Source organism: Salmo salar, chromosome 22 (assembly GCF_965601325.2).
Source record: "Salmo salar chromosome 22, fSalSal1, whole genome shotgun sequence".
Lineage (NCBI taxonomy): Eukaryota > Metazoa > Chordata > Actinopteri > Salmoniformes > Salmonidae > Salmo > Salmo salar.
This window is the reverse complement of record NC_138312.1, coordinates 34377463-34397729: the sequence shown is the minus strand read 5'-3', so window position 1 is coordinate 34397729 and position 20267 is coordinate 34377463. Positions and strand designations below refer to the sequence as shown.

Below are 20267 nucleotides of genomic sequence, written 5' to 3'. Positions count from 1 at the left end.
CACACCGGTTTGTATCAAGAACTGCAACACTGCTGAGTTTTTTCACACTCAACAGAATCCCATGTGTATCAAGAATGGTCTACCACCCAAAGCCAACTTGACACAATGTGGGAAGCATTGGAGTCAACATGGGCCAGCATTCCTGTGGAACGCTTGACACCATATAGTCCATACCACGATGAATTGAGGCTGTTCTAAGGGCAAAACAGGGGTGTATATTTTCTTTTACGTATCTACCCGAGGCCATTGGTTCACACATTCATCTTAATGCATAAAATGTTGACAAGTACATTTGGAAATGATCCATAACATGTTTATTAAAGGTGTTTCTTTTCCAAGCTTACCCATTCCCTTCATGATTGACTTACGTTTGTTTGTAGGCTCTCAGCTGAGTTTAGGCTTGAGCATTAAATCTAGGGTAAAGATACCAATGCATCAAGCACTGAAAAATGAATCCGATGGTGTGTCAATCAGTCAATAACCTTATCCTCACACAATAACATTACTATGGATAACTTGATTAATTAGCAATAAAACAGGAGATCCATTTTCTTGTGGTTATTCTCATTAAATGTGTGCAATGCAAAATTTCAACATTACACATTAAAAATCCATTAACAAAAATAACAGAAGATAACTGAAATGTCACAATCCCCTGGTAATCAAGACATCAGTCAAATGTGTGAAAGAACTATGAATATCGCCATGACTGACATTTTCAGTTTGTCGTTATTTTTGCTGCCTGTGTTTGAAGAAGTCCCTTTGGCACACCAACCTTTAACAAGGTCGGAGGTCACCTCAGAGGACCACCTGACTTTGTAACGCTGCCACAGAGCAGGGTGTGTGTGGCGGAGTCATCCTATCAAAGTTAGCCTTTTCTTTGCCTATGGCGTGTGGGCATTAGGGTTCCCCCACAACTTTGCCCCTCGAGTCAGTCAGCTGCTGTGGGTCAATTCAAACTTGAGAGATGCATTCTGCATACCATCCCCATCTCTAGTTCCATGGGAGAGTTGTACAGAGTTTGCCAGAGAGTGCATCAGTGAGGTATGGTGGTGATCCTCATGCTCTGGCTGGCAATAGGGTAGGACACCATTGGGGTGGTGGCGTGGCTTATAGTGATGCAAGGTAGAGGCTGCGCCATGGATACAGCCACCGGTGCCACAGAAACAGTCACAGGTGCCATGGAAACGGGAGGCACCATGCCCTGGGCGATGGTCTGAGCCAGGGCGGCTGAGAGCGGGGTGATCTCGGGGTTGAGGTGGGGCGGGGGAGCACTGGGTGGGGCGGTGTTGGATGGGGGTACTGTAGGGGCACCAGTGGGGGCCACTAGGTCCTGCTGGGTGAGGGTGACGGTACGAGGCTGCAGCCCGGCGCTGCTCAGGGTGGTATGGGTCTGGGCGATGCTGTGGTTGTAGGAGCTAACCGCACCCACAGGGGGAGCCAAGGTCTGCTCAGAGGGGGCTGGGGTGGAGGACAGGGTCATTACAGACACCTTGGTCTGGCTCCGGAACTGGGCATTCTGTTCCAGCAGCACCTCATTAGTGGCCATGAGGTTTGACACCTGAAGAAGAGATTAAGGGGTTTGAGGAGTGATCTTAAAAAGGTTAATAGATTCATTGTATTGTTATGTGTGGTTGTTGATTATGTGTGGAGGGTTGTTGATCATTTCCTGTCTCCTACACTGACCTGTTTCTTCAGTTCCTCCACTCTCCTCCTCAGCAGGGCGTTCTCCTCCTCCAGAAACCTGTACTCCAGGGGCCGAGGCGAGAGGGCCGCCTGCATCCCCAGCTCATAGTGCCCCCCTCCGTTCCCGTCCAGCCGGAGCCCCTCCAGCCTGCGTCTCTTCAGCTGCAGCATTGTGTGGTCCAAAGGGGACTCCAGAGGCCCTGTCTCATACAGACCACTCTCAAACAGGGAGTCGTACACCGAGCAAGGTCCCCTGTCAAAACGACGCTGTCCTGAGGCCATGGAGAGGCAACCCCCCATCCCTCCTACCCCTACTCCCCCCACCCCTGAGATACCTGGATCTCTGCAGCCTCCCAGGCTGGGACAGCCCATCCCCATCATGCTACCTCCACCCCCAACCAGTCCGGCCATGCCCCCACAAGCACCCACCCCAACCCCTCCTACCCCCCCGCCTGTGTTCACCATCCCACTGGCCCCCGGGCCCATCACGACCCCGGCACCCACCCTGGCTTGCTCATACTCATAGTCCTTCTTGACGTGGCGGAACTTGCACTTGTTGCCCCGCTGGCACTCTCCCTTTAGGAAGTCCCTGCAGATGGGGACCTCCCCTCGGCTGTGTGGGAGGTCCATGGGGGACAGGCCCAGTCCTGCAGCGACTTTCCCCCTCAGCCTGAGGGGCAGCTCCCCTGACTTCTTATAGTAGTCCTCATCCTCCTTGGAGCCGTGGACGAAGCGGCAGTTGGAGCGGACGCACTCCTTGTTCTGGTGGTCATGGCAGAAGACAAACTCATTCTTCTGCACCCCGAGGTCCGGCACCTCATTGAAGTCTGGGTGTTTGAAGCGGCAGCGTTTGCCCCTCTTACACACGTTCCTCAGAAAGTCCCTGCAGACCCCATCCGGGGCCGGTCCTGACCCAGGGCCCCCAGCTCCACCTCCCCCACAGTTGTTCCCATTTCCCAGGGCCCCTACTCCACCCATGCCCCCAGAGCCACTAGCCTCCACCTCCCGCTGATCCCCCTCGGCACTCTCCTGTGCCCCCTCCTAAACCAGACCCCGGCACCCCTTCCTCGCCCACACTAGTACCCACCCCACCGCAACCGCCTGAGAGGTAGGCGCTGTCCCGGTCAGGCATGGCGCTCAGCCCAGCGCAAGGGGAACACAGCACTCATGTGTGTGGGCGAGTGACTTATTCCGACAGCCTTTTCTGTTCCCTGATAATGAGTGTAAGTCCAACGCTCTTCGGACCAATGCAATCCTCTACCCAGGCATCTGAAATATACATGTCAAGTTGATTGTGTTATCAAGTTAAATACATTCTTACTGACAGTTATCAAGCTAGTTAGCTAAATCAATGTATACATAGGCAATGGCATCAGCCAGAACAAATGCTTGTTCTGAAATCATTGATTGGACAAATACAGAAGTGAGTAGAAAGTTTAATTATACAGACCAAAGGCCGGGACAGGTCCATTAAACATGTCTTGTCTATAGCTAGCAGTTTCTGGCTGTTTGGGAGGTAGTAGCCTAGCTAGCCGCTACAGCCTAGCTAGTTAGCTGGTTAGCTAAACAACATGTTAGCTATTTAGCGACATAACGTTAGCTAGCCGAATGAGAGCTAGTTATGGCTATTCAGCTAGCTAGCTAGATAGCCACAATAATATAACAACCCGCCGTGGTTATCTAGTTACAAGCTGCAAAGTCACATCATGGTACAATTGTGTAAGCAAACTACAGGGATTCCACTAGTCTGTTGAAGGTGTCTGATTATAGAGCTAGCTAACGTTAGTTTGCTAACAAGCTAGCTAGCAAACGTTACCTATGATTAGCCATCAATAACTTACCAAAATGCTGCCTTGAGGAGAAGTATTTTACGCAAAAGAAACTGTGTATTATCTACTTTCCATGTCAGCTGGTGGGATTTCTATGTGACGAATGTGAGACGGCTAACGTATAATTTGTGACATAATGCCTCTGAGTTTTCTCAACACATTCTCTTTGCTGACTATTGTCCTTGCTGTGTTGTTGAACACTCGTGGTTGGTCCTCCAAAGACTCAAAGCACAACCTCCAGAGAAGGGGGGTTAGAACAATTTCTACCTCTATTGATCCAAAATGTTCTCACAAATCGTCTTGCAGATTTTCGTGTAATTTACTGGATGTATTGGAGAACAACAAATAGAACAATGAGATTATGGTTGTAAAAATCTTTGACAAAACCAACACCAGACGTACTGCGTCTGCGCTGATGACAACAGAGCGCCCTCTGGTGGGGGACTCAGACACGACGGGGTTTGCAGGATGACAGGTGACCCTGTACCTGCCTGGATCCATTGTGGGCGGGGATATTTACAGTGCAGCTGTTAAACATGAACAAGATGCTGGCGGTGGTTCTTTATAGCCTAAAAGGCCTAATTGGTAGCCGCACTAACCTTTTAGTAGGTACCAGCTGAACTTTGGTGTGTATGTAGTTTGTCACAAATAATCTAAAAATTCCGAGGAGGGAGACGACTTTGAACACGACCGTAGCTGCTGTTAATTTACTAGACCTGGCGTGCTATTAGCTTACTAGCAAGTAATGCAAACATTAGCAAGCAAGGCAGAGTGCTAGCAGAGAATCCACATTTTGATGATTAGCCAAGTTCGACACCAACATTTGTGTGTATACAATTTATACCCTATACAGCGTTATGCATTGTGTGTGTGTGTTGCCTGAAGACATCATATGCCTATGTACACTGTTGGTATGCTGACATGAAACTTGTACGTTTAACTTAGCTTTTGTGTGGTTACGAGAGGGACACCACTCCTACTGGAGTTACAGTGAAGAATAACTAACTGCGTGTTACATTGAAAAACATCGTTTTTCTTACACTTCATGTCCTCGCTGTAGCAGGTACAGTATAGGCAATGCGACATCTTTCCTCTGGGATGCTGCTACTGGGCTCCTTGTGGTGTGTTGTGTTCCTGTGGCCCTGTGACTCTGAGGCTACTACTAGAGACTACTATGAGGTGCTGGGTGTTCCACAGTCTGCCACTGACAGGCAGGTCAAGAAGGCCTTCCATAAACTGGCCATGACATACCATCCAGACAGGAACAAAAGTCCCAATGCAGAGAAGATTTTCAGGGAGATAGCTGAAGGTAAGGTCCTAGGCTCACAACTTTATTTTTCTCTCTTGGATCAGTAAGAGCTGAATATATATCGTACTGTATGTAATAAAATACATCTTTGTATGTACTAATATATCTTGATAATTTTAAGATAAAGCTGGCATTCTTTGCAAAGAGTGTTGCAACCAATACCTGCAGACAGAGACAGGTTGTTTTGTCTCATACTGCGCTGCACTCAGACCACTAAAACACCACTTTAACCTTTCAGAATAGGCTACCTTTTTAAGCTCAGGTAATGTAGCAATGTGTTCTGGGTAATTGTGTGAGTGAATGGACTGAGAGACTTCAGAGCTGCCAGTGCTATGGTAACGGGGTGCTTCTCTCTCCACTTCAAGCATACGAGGTGCTCTCAAACGAGGAGAAACGGATGCGGTATGACCAGATGGGTCATGAGGCTTTCCAGACTGAGGAGGAGGATGGGGGTAAAGGGGACTGGGCCGGGGATGGAGGGGGCCAGGGCTCCTTGTACTTTAACCTGGAGGAGCTGTTCCAGGGCCTGAATATGGACGAGGACCCCATTCTGGAGGATGTGGGGGACTCCTGGAACTTCCAGTTAGGGGGAGAGGATGAGGATGACCTCCATGAGTATCAGGCCTTCCTGGGTAGCAGCTTCTTTGACCTCTCGGGGGATCTCTTCAGCCAGATGGGGCTGGGGGACCATGAGGAGGGGTTTGGGGAGCAAGAGGGACCACAGTTCTGCTGGAAGAAAACACACACAGACAGCAGTGCTGAGGAAGTGTGTGAGAGGGCATGATATATCTATGTTTTCATGGGCTCATATAATGTTTGCAGTCAGATGGGTCGAATGTGCAATAAAGTCACAGTGCCCTTACATTGATTATGTCTGGTGTTGATTCTGTCACATAACAGCACATAGTGCCTGTGTTCCATAGTATAAAGTGGACATATGAAACGTTATATACTACTGAATGAGCTGTGCAACTTTTATGGGCCAAAATAAGTTCCAGTTGTTTACCAGTCTGCATGGTTGACTGAGGGGAACTCTATGGTCAGTTCTCCTATCTTTCCTGTACGGGTGTGGCCGTGGTCCAGACATTTGAGTTACTCAGTAACACATCGTTACTCCCCTCTGTTTTTCCCTGCGCCAGCACTTTCTTTGGTTTGGCTGTTTTTTTGCCCTCTCACTCCTGCACTTTGACCTAAAGGAAATCCTGTGCCTCTTCAATAGTTAGTGTGTCTGTGCACAGCTGCCGTTAGGAGACAAAGGATCTGTGCTTTTATATTTGTATCAAATTTACAGTTTTACCACACTATAGACGTTGGGGGAGTGACTGCACATACAGTAGTTAGAAAATGATGGTAAGTCTGTGTAGTATGTTGTAGTCTGATAAGACAGTTTATCTACGGTTCCTGGTCATCATGTGATGGGCTGTCTGCCAGAGACACACCTTTACACCGTTTGTGTTTTACGTTTTAGCTGTGAAGATCATTTAAAACGCTAAAATGAGTCATACTGCAAGTATTGGAATGCTGACGTTTTTGTAAACCTGAAAGTGTACTTTTGTGAGGATGTGGTAATAATGGACATTTATCAGCGCATGTGCAGGATGATAAGCTACTTTAAGTTAAATGACATTCAATAGTTGTAGCAATAACCATGTCTCATGATGAATGCTTTCTGATGCTGTTTGGAGTCTGACAGAAATTATTGTTGTTGATTTCAGGAGGAGGCTAGAGAGGGGTCACTTAGTGTGAGTGCCCAAACTATCCGGGTGGCTGACGCCGTGAGAGACGGGGATGCATTGACCTTCATAGTCATATCCCAGAAGGTGAGTCGTTTTCAGAGATAAATGAAATGGTCTCGCAGCCTAATGTTGCCACTATTTAGGAGAATGACTGATTGTCAGAACCCTACTCAGTGGGACCTTAAAGCCTTGAAGATAGCCATTAACTGAAGTCATTCAGTAAGATTATAGTGCACAATTATGGTATATACTATACATTGGTCAGGTTCTTATTTCCTTTGTTGGATACAGTGACTATAAAGTTAGTATTTGTTCTCAGTGCCTGTTATTGTGTCCACATGTACTATAGGATCAGGAGGTTTTCAATGGCGTGCATGAATACTGTACCAAATGCACTTGTTTGACTGTTGTGACACGTTCTGTCTGTCTGTCTGTCTGTCTGTCTGTCTGTCTGTCTGTCTGTCTGTCTGTCTGTCTGTCTGTCTGTCTCTGTCTGTCTGTCTGTCTGTGTCCCTCCCTCCCTCCCTCCCAGTTGTCAGGCAGTGGGGAATACCATGTGGCTAGGACTCATGAGGACTTTCAGTGGTTGCAGCAGTGTCTGTTCTCTCAGGAGGTGGTGCCTGGGATACTGGGTGTCATTGTTAGTATCCCACCTCTTCCTACGTACACCTGACACATGATCGAATCCTGACACTGACCCTAACTAGCAAACCTATAAGCTTCAACAGTGACTATACAGTACCAGTCTAAAGTTTGGACACACCTACTCATTCCATGGTTTTTCTTTATTTTTACTATTTTCTACATTGTAGAATAATAGTGAAGACGTCAACTATGAAATAACACCATAGCCACCCTTTGCCTTGATGACAGCTTTGCACACTCTTTGCATTCTCTGATATACCACGGCTGTCAGCCAATTAATATTCAGGGCTCGAACCACCCAGTTTATAATTTCAAAATGTAGCTCAATGTAGGCTATACACCATTGCATTGGGAATTCAAGCCTCATAAAAAATACCACTATGTGACTTCACTCCCTAGTTTCCTCCTCTACCAGCCAAGCCTCAGTTGAATGCACCAACCAAAGTTCTGAAACAACTTGGTATGTATTTGTCAACAAATATATTGCTTACAGCCCTGACCCAATGCACCTGACATCACACAGATATTTATCAATGCTTGCTAACAATGTGTTTTATTAAGTTATTATTGATCATTTGTTATAAATTATTATGTTGTATCATTAATATGTGAAAACCAATTAAAAAAATATATATCTTACATCCAATGAAACTCTACACCGTTGTTATTCATTGGTCAGTTTATTGTCTGATATTGTATGGGTGGCCATACCAATGTTTTTATATTGGTTTGAAGTGAAAGATTTGGCTGTCTCACTGGTCTGCGGAGTAGGTTTCTTGGCCATGGGGGAGGACTGGCGCATGTACTGCATGGCACTGGAGACCTATCTCCACCAGGTGGCAGCACACACCACGCTCAGCAAGAACAAATGCCTGGAGAACTTCCTCACTAGCTCAGAGGTGTGTTATTACCACCAAACCCTCTTCTCCTTCTCCAGCTGTTTAATCCTACCCCTTTCTCAATGTCCTATCCTCTCCTGTTCAGTTTGAGTCCAATCATCACCATGTGTTTGACCTGTGTCTTAATGACCTGTTGGTTTGAACTGGCCAGTTCCAGTTGTATGTCTTGTACATTGTAATGTGGTGCATTTAGTAACTAGGGATTTTTGAGTTTCCACACAATGTTTAAGAGACTGTCAAACAGTTTATTCACATTTGTTTTGTAAAGTTTATCAGTATAGGGCACTTGCCCATTGGCTGCATACAGTGTATTTGGAAAGTATTCAGACCCCTTAACTTTTTTTCACATTTTGTTAAGTTACAGCCTTATTCTAAAATGGATTAAATTGTTTTTTCCCCTCATCAATCTACACACATTACTGCATAATGACAAGCAAAAACAGGTTTTTAGAAATGTTTACAGATTTATTTAAAATAAAAAAACGGAAATATCACATTTCCGTAAGTATTCAGACCAGTACTTTGTTGAAGCACCTTTGGCAGTGATTACAGCCTCGAGTCTTCTTGGGTATGACGCTACAAGCTTGACACACCTGTATTTGGGGAGTTTCTCCCATTATTCTCTGCAGATCCTCTCAAGCTCTGTCAGGTTGGATGGGGAGCGTTGCTGCACAGCTATTTTCAGGTCTCTACAGAGATGTTCGATCAAGAACATTCATAGACTTGTCCCGAAGCCACTCCTGCGTTGTCTTGGCTGTGTGCTTAGGGTCGTTGTCCTGTTAGAAGGTGAACCTTCACCCCAGTCTGAGGACCTGAGCACTCTGGAGCAGGTTTTCATCAAGGATCTCTGTACTTTGTTCCATTCATCTTTCCCTTGATCCTGACTAGTCTCCCAGTCCCTGCCACTGAAAAACATCCCCACAGCATGATGCTGCCACCACCATGCTTCACCTTAGGGATGGTGCCAGGTTTCAATTTTGGTTTCATCAGACTAGAATATCTTGTTTCTCATGGTCTGAGAGTCCTTTAGGTGCCATTTTGCAAACTCCAAGTGGGCTGTCATGTGCCTTTTACTGAAGAGTGGCTTCTGTATGGCCACTCTACCATAAAGGCCTGATTGGTGGAGTGTTGCAGAGATGGTTGTCCTTCTGGAAGGTTCTCCCATCTCCACAGAGGAACTCTAAGCTCTGTCAGAGTGACCATTGTGTTCTTAGTCACCTCTCTGACCAAGGCCCTTCTCCTCCAATTACTCAGTTTGGCCGGGCAGCCAGCTCTAGGAAGAGTCTTGGTGGTTCCAAACTTCTTCCATTTAAGAATGATGGAGGCCACTGTTTTCTTGGGGACCTTCAATGCTGCAGACATATTTTGGTACCCTTCCCCTTGCCTTGACACAATCCTGTTGGGGAGCTCTACAGACAATTCTTTTGACCTCATGGCTTGGTTTTTGCTCTGACAAGTACTGGCAACTGTAGGACCTTATATAGACAGGTGTGTGCCTTTCCAAATCATGTCCAATCAATAGAATTTACCACAGGTTGACTCCAATCAAGTTGTAGAAACATAACGACATGTCAAAAAACACATGATCTTACTCAGCCAAGATATTGTAGCGACCCTGGTTTATAAGCGTGGATATCGACTCTTGAGCATGCTTTTGTGGCATAGTTGATTTCCGCAGGGCTACGGGCCAGAAAGTTGAAGGTTCGAGCCACTCTCCCTTCCTGTTTCATTACAATATATTAAGAAGCTGTACTTAGATGGCCATCTGATTTGGGTCTATGGGAGTGTGCTGAAGTAGACTATTGTAGGATGTGACTTTGACAAATGACAATGTTGTCTGTATCTAAACAAGGGCAAGAGAACAGACCTCAGAAACATTTCACACACTGCACTGAAAAGTAGCTTCAGTTGATGTTATTGTTAGACTGATTTTCTTGTTCACAAAGACCACGATGTGTGATTTCTCCATTACACCAAAGCGGAAATAGCTAACTGGTTTTGACAAGAGGTTGAGGTTGTTTTCACAGAGATTGTTGTCTGTGATACACTCTCATACAAAAAAAATGTTTAACCTGTTTTTATGTTGTCAATGTGGAGAAAGATGAATTGCTCAGGGTGTACCAGCTATTTGGCAGAAAGATACGATTCACATGTTAAACATCTTCCTTTTTTCTTTTTTTTAAATGTCTGAAGTTCTCCGTCTTTATTTCAAAGAAGTTTACAGATATAAAAATAATTGCACAACAGCAATATAAAAAGGGAACTAGGTCAACTTACAGCCATATACGGCGCTTTGTGTCTCTGCTACACAAAAACAAACATGTCTTCTTGTTACTTCACCAATCTTACTCATCTCTTCTCTACAGTGTTTGGTTGATTTAACATCTGATCTCCTGTGAACAGCTCAAAACTAAACTTGTCTTACTGAGGTGGAGAGTGAAACATATTTACACTCAAGTGTGCCAGATAAAACCACATGATACTGGACACAATATGAGATCTCTCTGCAGTATAAGGCTGTGAGCCAGTTGTAGGCCTACTGTATACTGGCTCTAGGGGGATCTGCCTATCTTGATGCTGGCGTACTCTGTTTCTCCACTGTTCTCCAGACTTACTGCTGCTTTCTGCTTTCCTTTCATGTGGTCGATGGTGGAGTATGTCACTGAGGGATCCTCCTATAGAGAGGGGCAATTACAAACACAAGATACATTCAGAGAAACTGTGCGTGCTGCTGCTAAAATCTTGAAGGCACAACTATTTGAATTCCCACCAGGCCTATATAAAGTTTATACTTACACTAAGTGGTGTTGTCTTTTCTTCAACAGCAGTGTTTCTGTCTGAAATTGTCGAGTACAATGCAGAGGGATCATCCTAGAGAAGAGATACAATGAGACTTGCACACCTCCATCATTAAACAAATAGGTGGAAGACTGTCACCTCGCTCTGGTCAGTCTCACAGGAGGAAAAGGAGAGAGCAAGGACCGTGAGAGGTGAACCCCTCTGCTTCTCTCTCTCTCCCTCCTCTGAGACTAATGCAGTGTTCAAAACAACTCAGAAATCTCAGACTTCAATGCATTGAAGACAACTGGTAACTCTGAAAAAAATGAGATCCGGCTGGGAAAAATAGTTTAACAGTTCTCCAACTCTGAATTCCAAATCAAAAACTCTGGCATTTTTCTAGAGATCCGACTTTGACGTTGACGTCATGGTTTGACCCCTTTGAGTGTTAACTCTGCTAATCTGATAATGGTATTTCAGTACTGTATGAGTAACAGTAGTCATAGAAATAGACTGGAGTGTATGAGGACTGTCAGCACCCCCTGACTCTCAGCCCACATCCAGTTCCAGGTCTCTCTGACAGGCCTTTCTGTTTCTCTTTTTTCTCTAAATAGTCATATTCCTCTTATTATAGTCAGCTCTTCTCAGAATGAAGTGTGTCAATGTAGGAGATGATTGTCTGACAGAAACATTATTTTGCATTGTAGTATCCATGTTCACCCACGACTGCGTGGCCAAATATGACTCCAACATCATCATTAAGTTTGCTGATGACACAACAGTGGTAGGCCTGATCACTGACAACGATGAGATAGCCTATAGGGAGGAGGTCTGCCAGGACAACAACCTCTCTCTCAATGTGAGGAAGACAAAGGAGCTGATCGTGGACTACAGGAAAAGGCGGGCTGGACAGGCCTCCATTAACATCGACAGGGCTGTAGTGGAGCGGGTCGAGAGTTTCAAGTTCATTGGTGTCCACATCACCAACAAACTATCATGGTCCAAACACACCAAGACAGTCGTGAAGAGGGCACGACAACACCTTTTCCCCCTCAGGAGACTGAAAAGATTTGGCATGGTCCTCAGATCCTCAAAAAGATCTACAGCTGCACCATCGAGAGCATCCTGACCGGTTGCCTCACTGCCTGGTATGGCAACTGCTCGGCATCTGACCGTAAGGCGCTACAGAGGGTAGTACGTACGGCCCAGTACCTCACTGTGGCCAAGCTTCCTGCCATCCAGGACCTACAGTTGAAGTCGGAAGTTTACATACACCTTACACTCCAGTCACCCAAGTTATAGACTGTTCGCTCTGCTACCTCACGGCAAGCAGTACCGGAGCGCCATGTCTAGGACCAAAAGGCTTTGTAAGCTTCTACCCACAAGCCATAAGACTGCTGAACAATTAATCAAATGGCCACCTGGACTATTTACATTAACCTCCCCCCCGATTTGTTTTTACACTGCTGCTACTCGCTGTTTATTACCTATGCATAGTCACTTCACCCCTACCTCCATGTACAAATTACCTCGACTAACCCCGCACATTGACTCATTACCGGTACCCCCTGTATATAGCCTCGTTATTGTTGTTTTATTGTGTTACTTTTTATAATTTTTACTTTAGTTTATTTGGTAAATATTTTCTTAAGTCTTTCTTGAACTGCACTGTTGGTTAAGGGCTTGTAAGTAAGAATTTCACGGTAAGGTCTAAACCTGTTGTATTCGGCGCATGTGACAAATAAAGTTTGATTCGATGTAATGAAATGAGTTACTCGTACCCTTAATCTGTCCCTTTCGTGTGTGTGTGTGTGTGTGTGTGGTTGTGTGTGTGGTTGTGTATGCATACGTGGGTGCGCTCCAGCCCCCAGGTCGTCAGAGGGTGAGGAAGGGTATCTTCAATCGCCTGAGCCAGGCCATGGAAGGGATGAGGAAGGAGGGTCACAAGGTACCTCAGTATAATATAATGGACAATCAAAACCTAACCCTGCACCTTCCACATGTCACTCTAAGGACAAACAAGATCTAACCCCATCACATCCATATACATTAACCAGACAAAACTGTATGTGTTCAGCACAACATCCACAATAGCTGAAAGTGTTGAGAAGATTTGTGTGTTGTCAGATTGTCCAAAGTGAATCAGTACATTCCTTTCTGTCTCCAGGATGTGGATGACTTTTTTCAGACTGAGCGTGATAACAACTTAACTCTCACTGGGTGCTCCAAATCAGCAACAGAGGTTAGTGCTCTGTACCATTTTCTCTCTCTCTCTCTTGACCTGTTTTGGTTGTCTGCAGCCCCTCTTATATCTTCTCTTTTTCCAGAGGTTCATTGATGTGGTGCTGACAGAACAAAGTAAGACATTTTGAGTCAGAGAGTGAGGTTGCAATCGAGTGTGGTGGCACGTGTTGTGGCTAAACAAAGTTTTAGAAGATACATGTGTTTGTGGTTTCTGCTTCTGTTGCTTACCATGTGTGTTTCCCCAGAACTAGCAGTGGCTTGTGGACACTTCTCAACCGCTCTGCATCTCTGTGTGGAGCAGGAAGAAGACTCGGCTGTCCTGGCCTTCTCAAAGTGAGAGAACCACACCATAGATGTCATATCTACATTTACATAGAATAAACCAGAGATATTCAGAGTTGGGGTTTCGACCCTAACTGACTGTAGTGGGGTTGCCAGAATTAAACAATAGGATAAATAATATATATATATATATATATATATATATATATATATATATATATATATATATATAGTTCAAGTCGGAAGTTTACATACACTTAGGTTGGAGTCATTCAAACTTGTTTTTCAACCACTCCACAAATTTCTTGTTAACCAACTATAGTTTTGTCAAGTTGGTTAGGACATCTACTTTGTGCATGACCAAGTAATTTTTCCAACAATTGTTTACAGACAGATTAATTCACTGTATCACAATTCCAGTGGGTCAGAAGTTTACATACACTAAGTTGACTGTGCCTTTAAACAGCTTGGAAAATTCCAGAAAATTATGTCATGGCTTTAGAAGCTTCTGATAGGCTAATTGACATAATTTGAGTCAATTGGAGGTGTACCTGTGGATGTATTTCAAGGCCTACCTTCAAACTCAGTGCCTCTTTGCTTGACATCATGGGAAAACGCCTGTAGGTACCAAGTTCATCTGCACAAACAATAGTACGCAAGTATAAACACCATGGGACCATGCAGCCGCCATACCGCTCAGGAAGGAGACGCGTTTTATTTCCTAGAGATTAACGTACTTTGGTGCGAAAAGTGCAAATCAATCCCAGAACAACAGCGAAGGACCTTGTGAAGATGCTGGAGGAAACGGGTACAAAAGTATCTATATCCACAGTAAAACGAGTCATATATCGACACAGCCTGAAAGGCTGCTCAGCAAGGAAGAAGCCACTGCTCCAAAACCGCCATAAAAAAAGCCAGACTACGGTTTGCAACTGCACATGGGGACAAAGATCTTACTTTTTGGAGAAATGTCCTCTGGTCTGATGGAACAAAAATAGAACTGTTTGGCCATAATGACCATCGTTATGTTTGGAGGGAAAAGGGGGAGGCTTGCAAGCTGAAGAACACCATTCCAACCGTGAAGCACGGGGGTGGCAGCATCATGTTGTGGGGGTGCTTTCCTGCAGGAGGGACTGGTGCACTTCACAAAATAGATGGCATCATGAGGTAGGAAAATTATGTGAATATATTGAAGCAACATCTTAAGACATCAGTCAGGAAGTTAAAGCTTGGTGCAAATGGGTCTTCCAAATGGACAATGACCCCAAGCATACTTCCAAAATTGTGGCAAAATGGCTTAAGGACAACAAAGTCAAGGTATTGGAGTGGCTATCACAAATCCCTGACCTCAATCCTATAGAACATTTGTGGGCAGAACTGAAAAAGTGTGTGCGAGCAAGGAGGCCTACAAACCTTACTCAGTTACACCAGCTCTGTCAGGAGGAATGGGCCAAAATTCACCCAACTTATTGTGGGAAGCTTGTGGAAGTTAAACTTGACCCAAGTTAAACATTTTAAAGGCAATGCTACCAAATACTAATTGAGTGTATGTAAACTTCTGGCCCACTGGGAATGTGATGAAAGAAATAAAAGCTGAAATAAATAATTCTCTACTATTATTCTGACATTTCACATTCTTAAAATAAAGTGGTGATCCTAACTGACCTAAAACAGGGAATTTTTACTAGGATTCAATTTCAGGAATTGTGAAAAACTGAGTAAATGTATTTGGCCAAGGTGTATGTAAACTTCTGACTTCAACTGTATTAAGAGTACAGATTATTGCATGTAACAATATACAAACATTTTTGAGAAGGATAATTAGAAAAATACTATTTTATTGAGTAAATGTACTTATTGTTTTCTTTTCATTTGGTAAGAGATTCAAATGAAATGAAGGTTAGGCCTATTTGTTGATTTAAAAATCGAAATGTACAGATTTGGTTGTGACATTAGATTTGGGGTGGGGTCGCAGTAATTTATTGTGGGGACAAAATGTGGTCCCCAGAAATCCTGCCTGAAAAAATTGGGTCCCCGTTGAAAAAGTTTGAATACCATTGCAATGAACGATCTGTCTCCACCATGTATATGGGCGGTGGTTTTTAAAGGGACTCACCTATTCCCCTATTTCATCTTGCAGGATATGTGTCAAGCTGTCTGAGGTCATAGATTCAATCAAGGTAAAATGTCATCCTCACCCTGTGGAAATATACATTTGACCAAACAACAAAAATTCTAAGGAAAAAAGACTGGGAGGATATTTCACATGATTTACCACACATGCATTGCTAATTATGTTTGTCTCTTTCTCTGTGGGCAGAGAAACTTTGAGAGTGTTGCTGAGAACAACTTGAGCACTCTGGGGCTGGGGCTGGATCTGGAGTCTCGTTGCCAAGAGGCAGAGAAGGTCAGACATCATCTTTCATTACTAGGGCCAGGAGTTTTTCCTGTCTACATGACCTGACTGGGAAAAACTCCTGGCCTTAGTGTTAGCTGCTCAGTTATTGGTGAACAACAACATTGTTCAGTATTAGTGTTGTAACTGTTAATGCTCACAGTTTGTATTAGGACATACTGTCATTTCCATTAGGTCATGGTGGAAAAACCTCAACCCATTCAGCTGTCACAGACATCACAAATTGCTCAGGAAACTCTTAACACATATTGTTGATATTAAAGGGCTCCCGAGTGGTGCGGCGGTCTAAGACACTGCATCTCAGTGCTAGAGGCGTCACTACAGACACCCTAATTCAAATCCAGGCTGTATCACAACCGTCCATTATTGGGAGTCCTATAGATTGGCGCACAATTGGCCCAGTGTCGTTCGGTTTTGGCCGGTGTAGGCCATCATTGTAAATAATAATTTGTTCTTAACTGCCTTGCCTAGTTGTTAAATAAAAAAATGTATAAATAAAAAGTTGTTATTAAATATTTTCTTTCTGGATAAATAAGGTTGATCTTTGAGCCATTTCAGTGGTTCTTTTGTAGGAGATGCTGTACAGGAGGACCTGTAAGCTTGTGGAGCTAGAAACAGCCAGCAGGAATGCAGAGAGAGCCAAGCCTGTAAAGAAAGCTGCTGTAAGTGTTTTTATTCACACAGATGGGGACACATCAGGCACTGCTTGTTCCTCATAGGTCGAGCAAAGGTCAGTAGTACTCTCTCATCTAGAGCCAACTGCTTATATGGCTTGAGACTGTCATTCCTGCATAAAGATATCCCAGTAAAAAAATATAGTTGAATTGCTACTGGTGAACTGCAATACAATTAAACAGTGTTTATACTTTTTCCAATGTGCACTTATCAGGACTTGACTGTATATTGACTAATAGTTCTGAAACTGTTATGTTCTGCACTGTGTGAGTGATGTATTTTCCTCTCTGATTCAGATGGACGAATTGAAAGTGGCAGCTGAGAAGGAGTTTGATCATGTATCTGGAGTGGCTAAACAGGAGGTACATACAGCCCACTGGACTGCTGCCTTTCACCTCCAATGTTCACTTCATTCTGACACTCACCTCTCCCCTTAGCAGCTCTTATACAACAGACTGTTGCTTTTTGTCTGCTGAGTTTTGACTGAAATATATGTTCTATTTTATTCTAAAGTTCAGTGGCGTGTGTGTGTTCCAGATAGCAAGGTTCCACAGTACTCGTGTGGAGTTGTTACGCCAGGCTCTGATTCTGTGGTGTGAGAAGCAGCTTGAAACAGCCAGGGACACCACCTCCCGCTACAGCCAGCACTTACAGGCTTTCAAAGAGCTGGGGGAGTGACCACCACTGGCCAGACACACCCCCTCCCACGACCGCCACACACCCCTCTGACCCACCTGAACACAGTTTGACTGTCTGAGCACCTCACACTAACTATGTCCATGTATTGTCTATGTATGCGTCAAACCCTGCTTCCATTAAACTTGTAAATGTAAGGAAATCAGCATAATCCTTATAGCAATAATAACCCAATAGCTTTGTCTCTCTCTCACACAGTCACATACTGTGTCCTCTCTCCAAACCCCTCTCACACTCAAACCCCCTCTACTTAGCAGAGGGTCCGATTGTCTGTCAGTATTGTGCAATGGTGCAGTGTGTTTGTAACTTCTCATTTGGTAATGCAGAAATTAGCCACCACATATGGACACTTTCTAATGACAAGTACCTCAAATAAGCATATTATACTAATAAAACATCTTAATTATCTATGTTACCCAACTAATTCTGATTCATCCACGACAGCAGACAGTGAGGAGAGGAGAGTGTTCTGTGCAGCTCTCTAACCATCGCCCCATCAGTAGTAAGGGTCACACAAAATAAAGCATGATGAACTGATTGCCCAACTCTCTGGCTGCCTGTGTGTGTTTCTCACTCCAGGCTCATTAATCAGTGTGTTAGACTCCACACAAGGATACTCTCTGTATTCTGACTCTAGGACTGTTCCCTCTGCTCTTCACTCTGTTTGGTTTATATGCTGATTCAATGACTGTTCTTCTGGTGCTTCCTCAACTAACTGTGGCTGGGCCCTAAGATGATCCTTCTATTGCTGAATGTGAGTGTACTCTAGGCTGTCCAATTCAAAAAGACCACTAACCCTACCCCTTGGCACATGTTTGGATGTGTTATGTATAAGCAATATGGTAATAGTTATGGTAGGCTGGTATTGCTTAAACTTCTTCAATCCTCCCAAATCTCCACAAGTGGTTGGGGGTCAATTCTGGGATTGGTCGATCCTATAACTGATCTTTGTGCTGTTCTCTCCCCTGACTCTCCACTGTGGCTGATCCCTGACTCTTCACTCTATGCTGCGCCCTGTGTTGACTCTGTTGGCCATATCTATGAGGATGCTGCTGTGTCTTTGAGCTTGTTTGTCTTGGTCTGTAATCTCTGATTCGTGGGGAGGAGTATGTCCCATCACAGTAATCAGGAAGAAAGGAGTAGAGCAGAATGTGGTAATCTGACAGTGAAGGAGTGTTTGGACACAGCAGAGATGGTTTTGACATCAGGCTACATACTGCTGTATTCACCCTGTTCTAGAGTCAAGATAACCCAGCCGTAAAGCCCACTGCTGCTCTCAACTGCATTGCAATTCACCTATCCCATTTCAAATACCTGTATATCCATTTTACTTGCTTGTAAATCTGCATGCTCTGATTTGTTGCATGCATTCAAGATAGTTCCAATCAGACATGCTATTGCATTTATCAGGAGTTGGCTGTATGTTCTAACTATGCATGTTTTCTGTTGGCATGTTTCCTCACTCTCCCTCTTCCTCTTCCTGTTTACTGGTGTTGCGGTTTTTGTTTACTGCATGTGATTAACTATCAAGGCAATTACATGCAATCCCCTGTTAGCCACTGCCATATGTTCCACTCAGTAATCTATACAGAGGTCACCGCATCATTGTGCTCGACATGTGGAATCAATTCAATCAGTCTGGAATACATTCTGTGCCTGATGCTGTGAGCAGAATTTAATACAGAGCACTGTTCATTTTGTAAATCTTACCAATAATACAATTATGCTCAGAAAATCATAATGTGAGAATTCTGAGGTATTTAATAAACCAATGCATTTAACAATTGATTTGACATCAGATTTTTGTGATGCTTTTTAACTGCTCTTATCCCCATGGCTTTGGTGCCAGTACCAAATCAATTTAATCAATAGCGAAACATTTGGTTTAACAGGTTTTATAAGAGACTGTAGTGCTCTAGTGGCTTAGTGTTAAGCACACATTGGCTGTCATTTGTTTTTTTTTATTTTTTTATATATAAGTACTTTATCATTCCTGCACTAAACATATAACATGATTCTAACACCTCTGAATGTATTCAAAGATGCATAACACTGCTGAATACAACAATTTTGATTCTAATGAAATGGACAATAAAGATTTTTGAAGGTATAAGTGTTTTTATTGTCTGTTGTTGATGACTCACTGATTTTTACCTCTGATGTTCTGAAGGCTTAAATCAATATGAGGAATATGCTCTGCTGTGTGGATATTAACCACACATCCTGAAGTATATGGATAAAGATGAGGGAATCCAAATGGTTGTGAGAAGGTCATCAAACTTACTATTCCTTGGGTGCATCATGATTTGATCATACTGGCTCTTTTCTGTTCCGGGACCACATTATGCCAGCTGAATAATACAACAGGGAGCTATATTTACAAATGGTTTCATACATTATGCGCTAATTAGTGCACATGACTCAAATGCACACACACACAGTGATGAGAAGGTTTCTGATACCTGGGAGCATGACCGAATAGAAGGGCTGTGTGACTGTGTGCTCTTCTCAACGAAAACATGCACTTAAGGCACATTCAGTAAAGTGGCTCATTACTGGTGGGAAGGCAGCAGCACTCAGTGCCCATTCAGCCCTGTGGCCCTCTAAAGGCCTGTTTGTCAGCTGCTCATGACATCAATGGCCTGTCAGAACATAGTCTGTGGGTCTAGCAACAGGCCTAATGAATCAGGCCCAACAGGGCTCAACCAGGTCTAGGACAGAGTACTAGGACCAGTCCTAACTGGGCTAAACAAGACCTGGGACAGTGCAAATACCAGTCCAAAACATGACCAAGGAAAGATCTCAATTGCATACTCCTGTCGCTCATTCTCCTCTATCCTCGTCTCCTTCTCAAAACCCATTGGAGGAGAAGGTCAGAGGGGAGGAACCTCTGGCTTTCTCATCTCATGCGTTTTGAGAAGGAGACGAAGGCGAGAGGGTGGAGGATGGAGGATGGACTTTTTCCCAAATGAGAAAAGTCCTAAGACAGTGAACTAAGTAGTGAACTACTGCCAATTCTAGGAGGGGCTTAATTTGACCCAGGACAAATCTGACCTGGGACTCTCAGGTGTT

The 20267-nt window shown here is 44.1% G+C and overlaps 3 protein-coding genes across 3 annotated transcripts; 2 read left to right on the top strand and 1 right to left on the bottom strand.

Moving 5' to 3' along the window:
• Positions 1 to 297: 297 nt before the first annotated feature.
• Positions 298 to 3909, bottom strand: LOC106583159 (zinc finger CCCH domain-containing protein 10-like). The gene is given in 4 exon segments (XM_082967515.1): positions 298 to 1561; positions 1687 to 2680; positions 2682 to 2955; positions 3528 to 3909. Coding segments are annotated over 3 exon segments (1656 nt in total). The 5' UTR covers positions 2819 to 2955; positions 3528 to 3909; the 3' UTR covers positions 298 to 1036.
• Positions 3910 to 3938: 29 nt separating this feature from the next.
• Positions 3939 to 5692, top strand: zgc:152986 (dnaJ homolog subfamily B member 9). The gene is made up of 2 exons (XM_082967516.1): positions 3939 to 4824; positions 5190 to 5692. The coding sequence occupies exons 1-2, from the start codon at positions 4593 to 4595 to the stop codon at positions 5606 to 5608; spliced, it is 651 nt and encodes a 216-aa protein (XP_082823642.1). The 5' UTR covers positions 3939 to 4592; the 3' UTR covers positions 5609 to 5692.
• Positions 5693 to 5941: 249 nt separating this feature from the next.
• Positions 5942 to 19308, top strand: si:dkey-28n18.9 (sorting nexin-32). Its single transcript, XM_014167025.3, has 14 exons — positions 5942 to 6174; positions 6540 to 6644; positions 7093 to 7200; positions 7605 to 7665; positions 7977 to 8104; positions 12747 to 12830; positions 13050 to 13124; positions 13210 to 13240; positions 13372 to 13459; positions 15549 to 15588; positions 15729 to 15815; positions 16397 to 16486; positions 16796 to 16861; positions 17037 to 19308. The coding sequence occupies exons 1-14, from the start codon at positions 6169 to 6171 to the stop codon at positions 17175 to 17177; spliced, it is 1110 nt and encodes a 369-aa protein (XP_014022500.2). The 5' UTR covers positions 5942 to 6168; the 3' UTR covers positions 17178 to 19308.
• Positions 19309 to 20267: the final 959 nt, after the last annotated feature.

Bases quoted from the DNA above. Each gene is read 5' to 3' on its own strand.
- zgc:152986 (XM_082967516.1), top strand. From the start codon at position 4,593: ATGCGACATCTTTCCTCTGGGATGCTGCTACTGGGCTCCTTGTGGTGT. The intron at 4,825-5,189 runs GTAAGGTCCTAG...CTCCACTTCAAG, and splicing joins TTTCAGGGAGATAGCTGAAG to CATACGAGGTGCTCTCAAAC.
- si:dkey-28n18.9 (XM_014167025.3), top strand. The intron at 7,666-7,976 runs GTATGTATTTGT...TCTGCGGAGTAG, and splicing joins CAAAGTTCTGAAACAACTTG to GTTTCTTGGCCATGGGGGAG. The intron at 15,589-15,728 runs GTAAAATGTCAT...CTCTGTGGGCAG, and splicing joins AGGTCATAGATTCAATCAAG to AGAAACTTTGAGAGTGTTGC.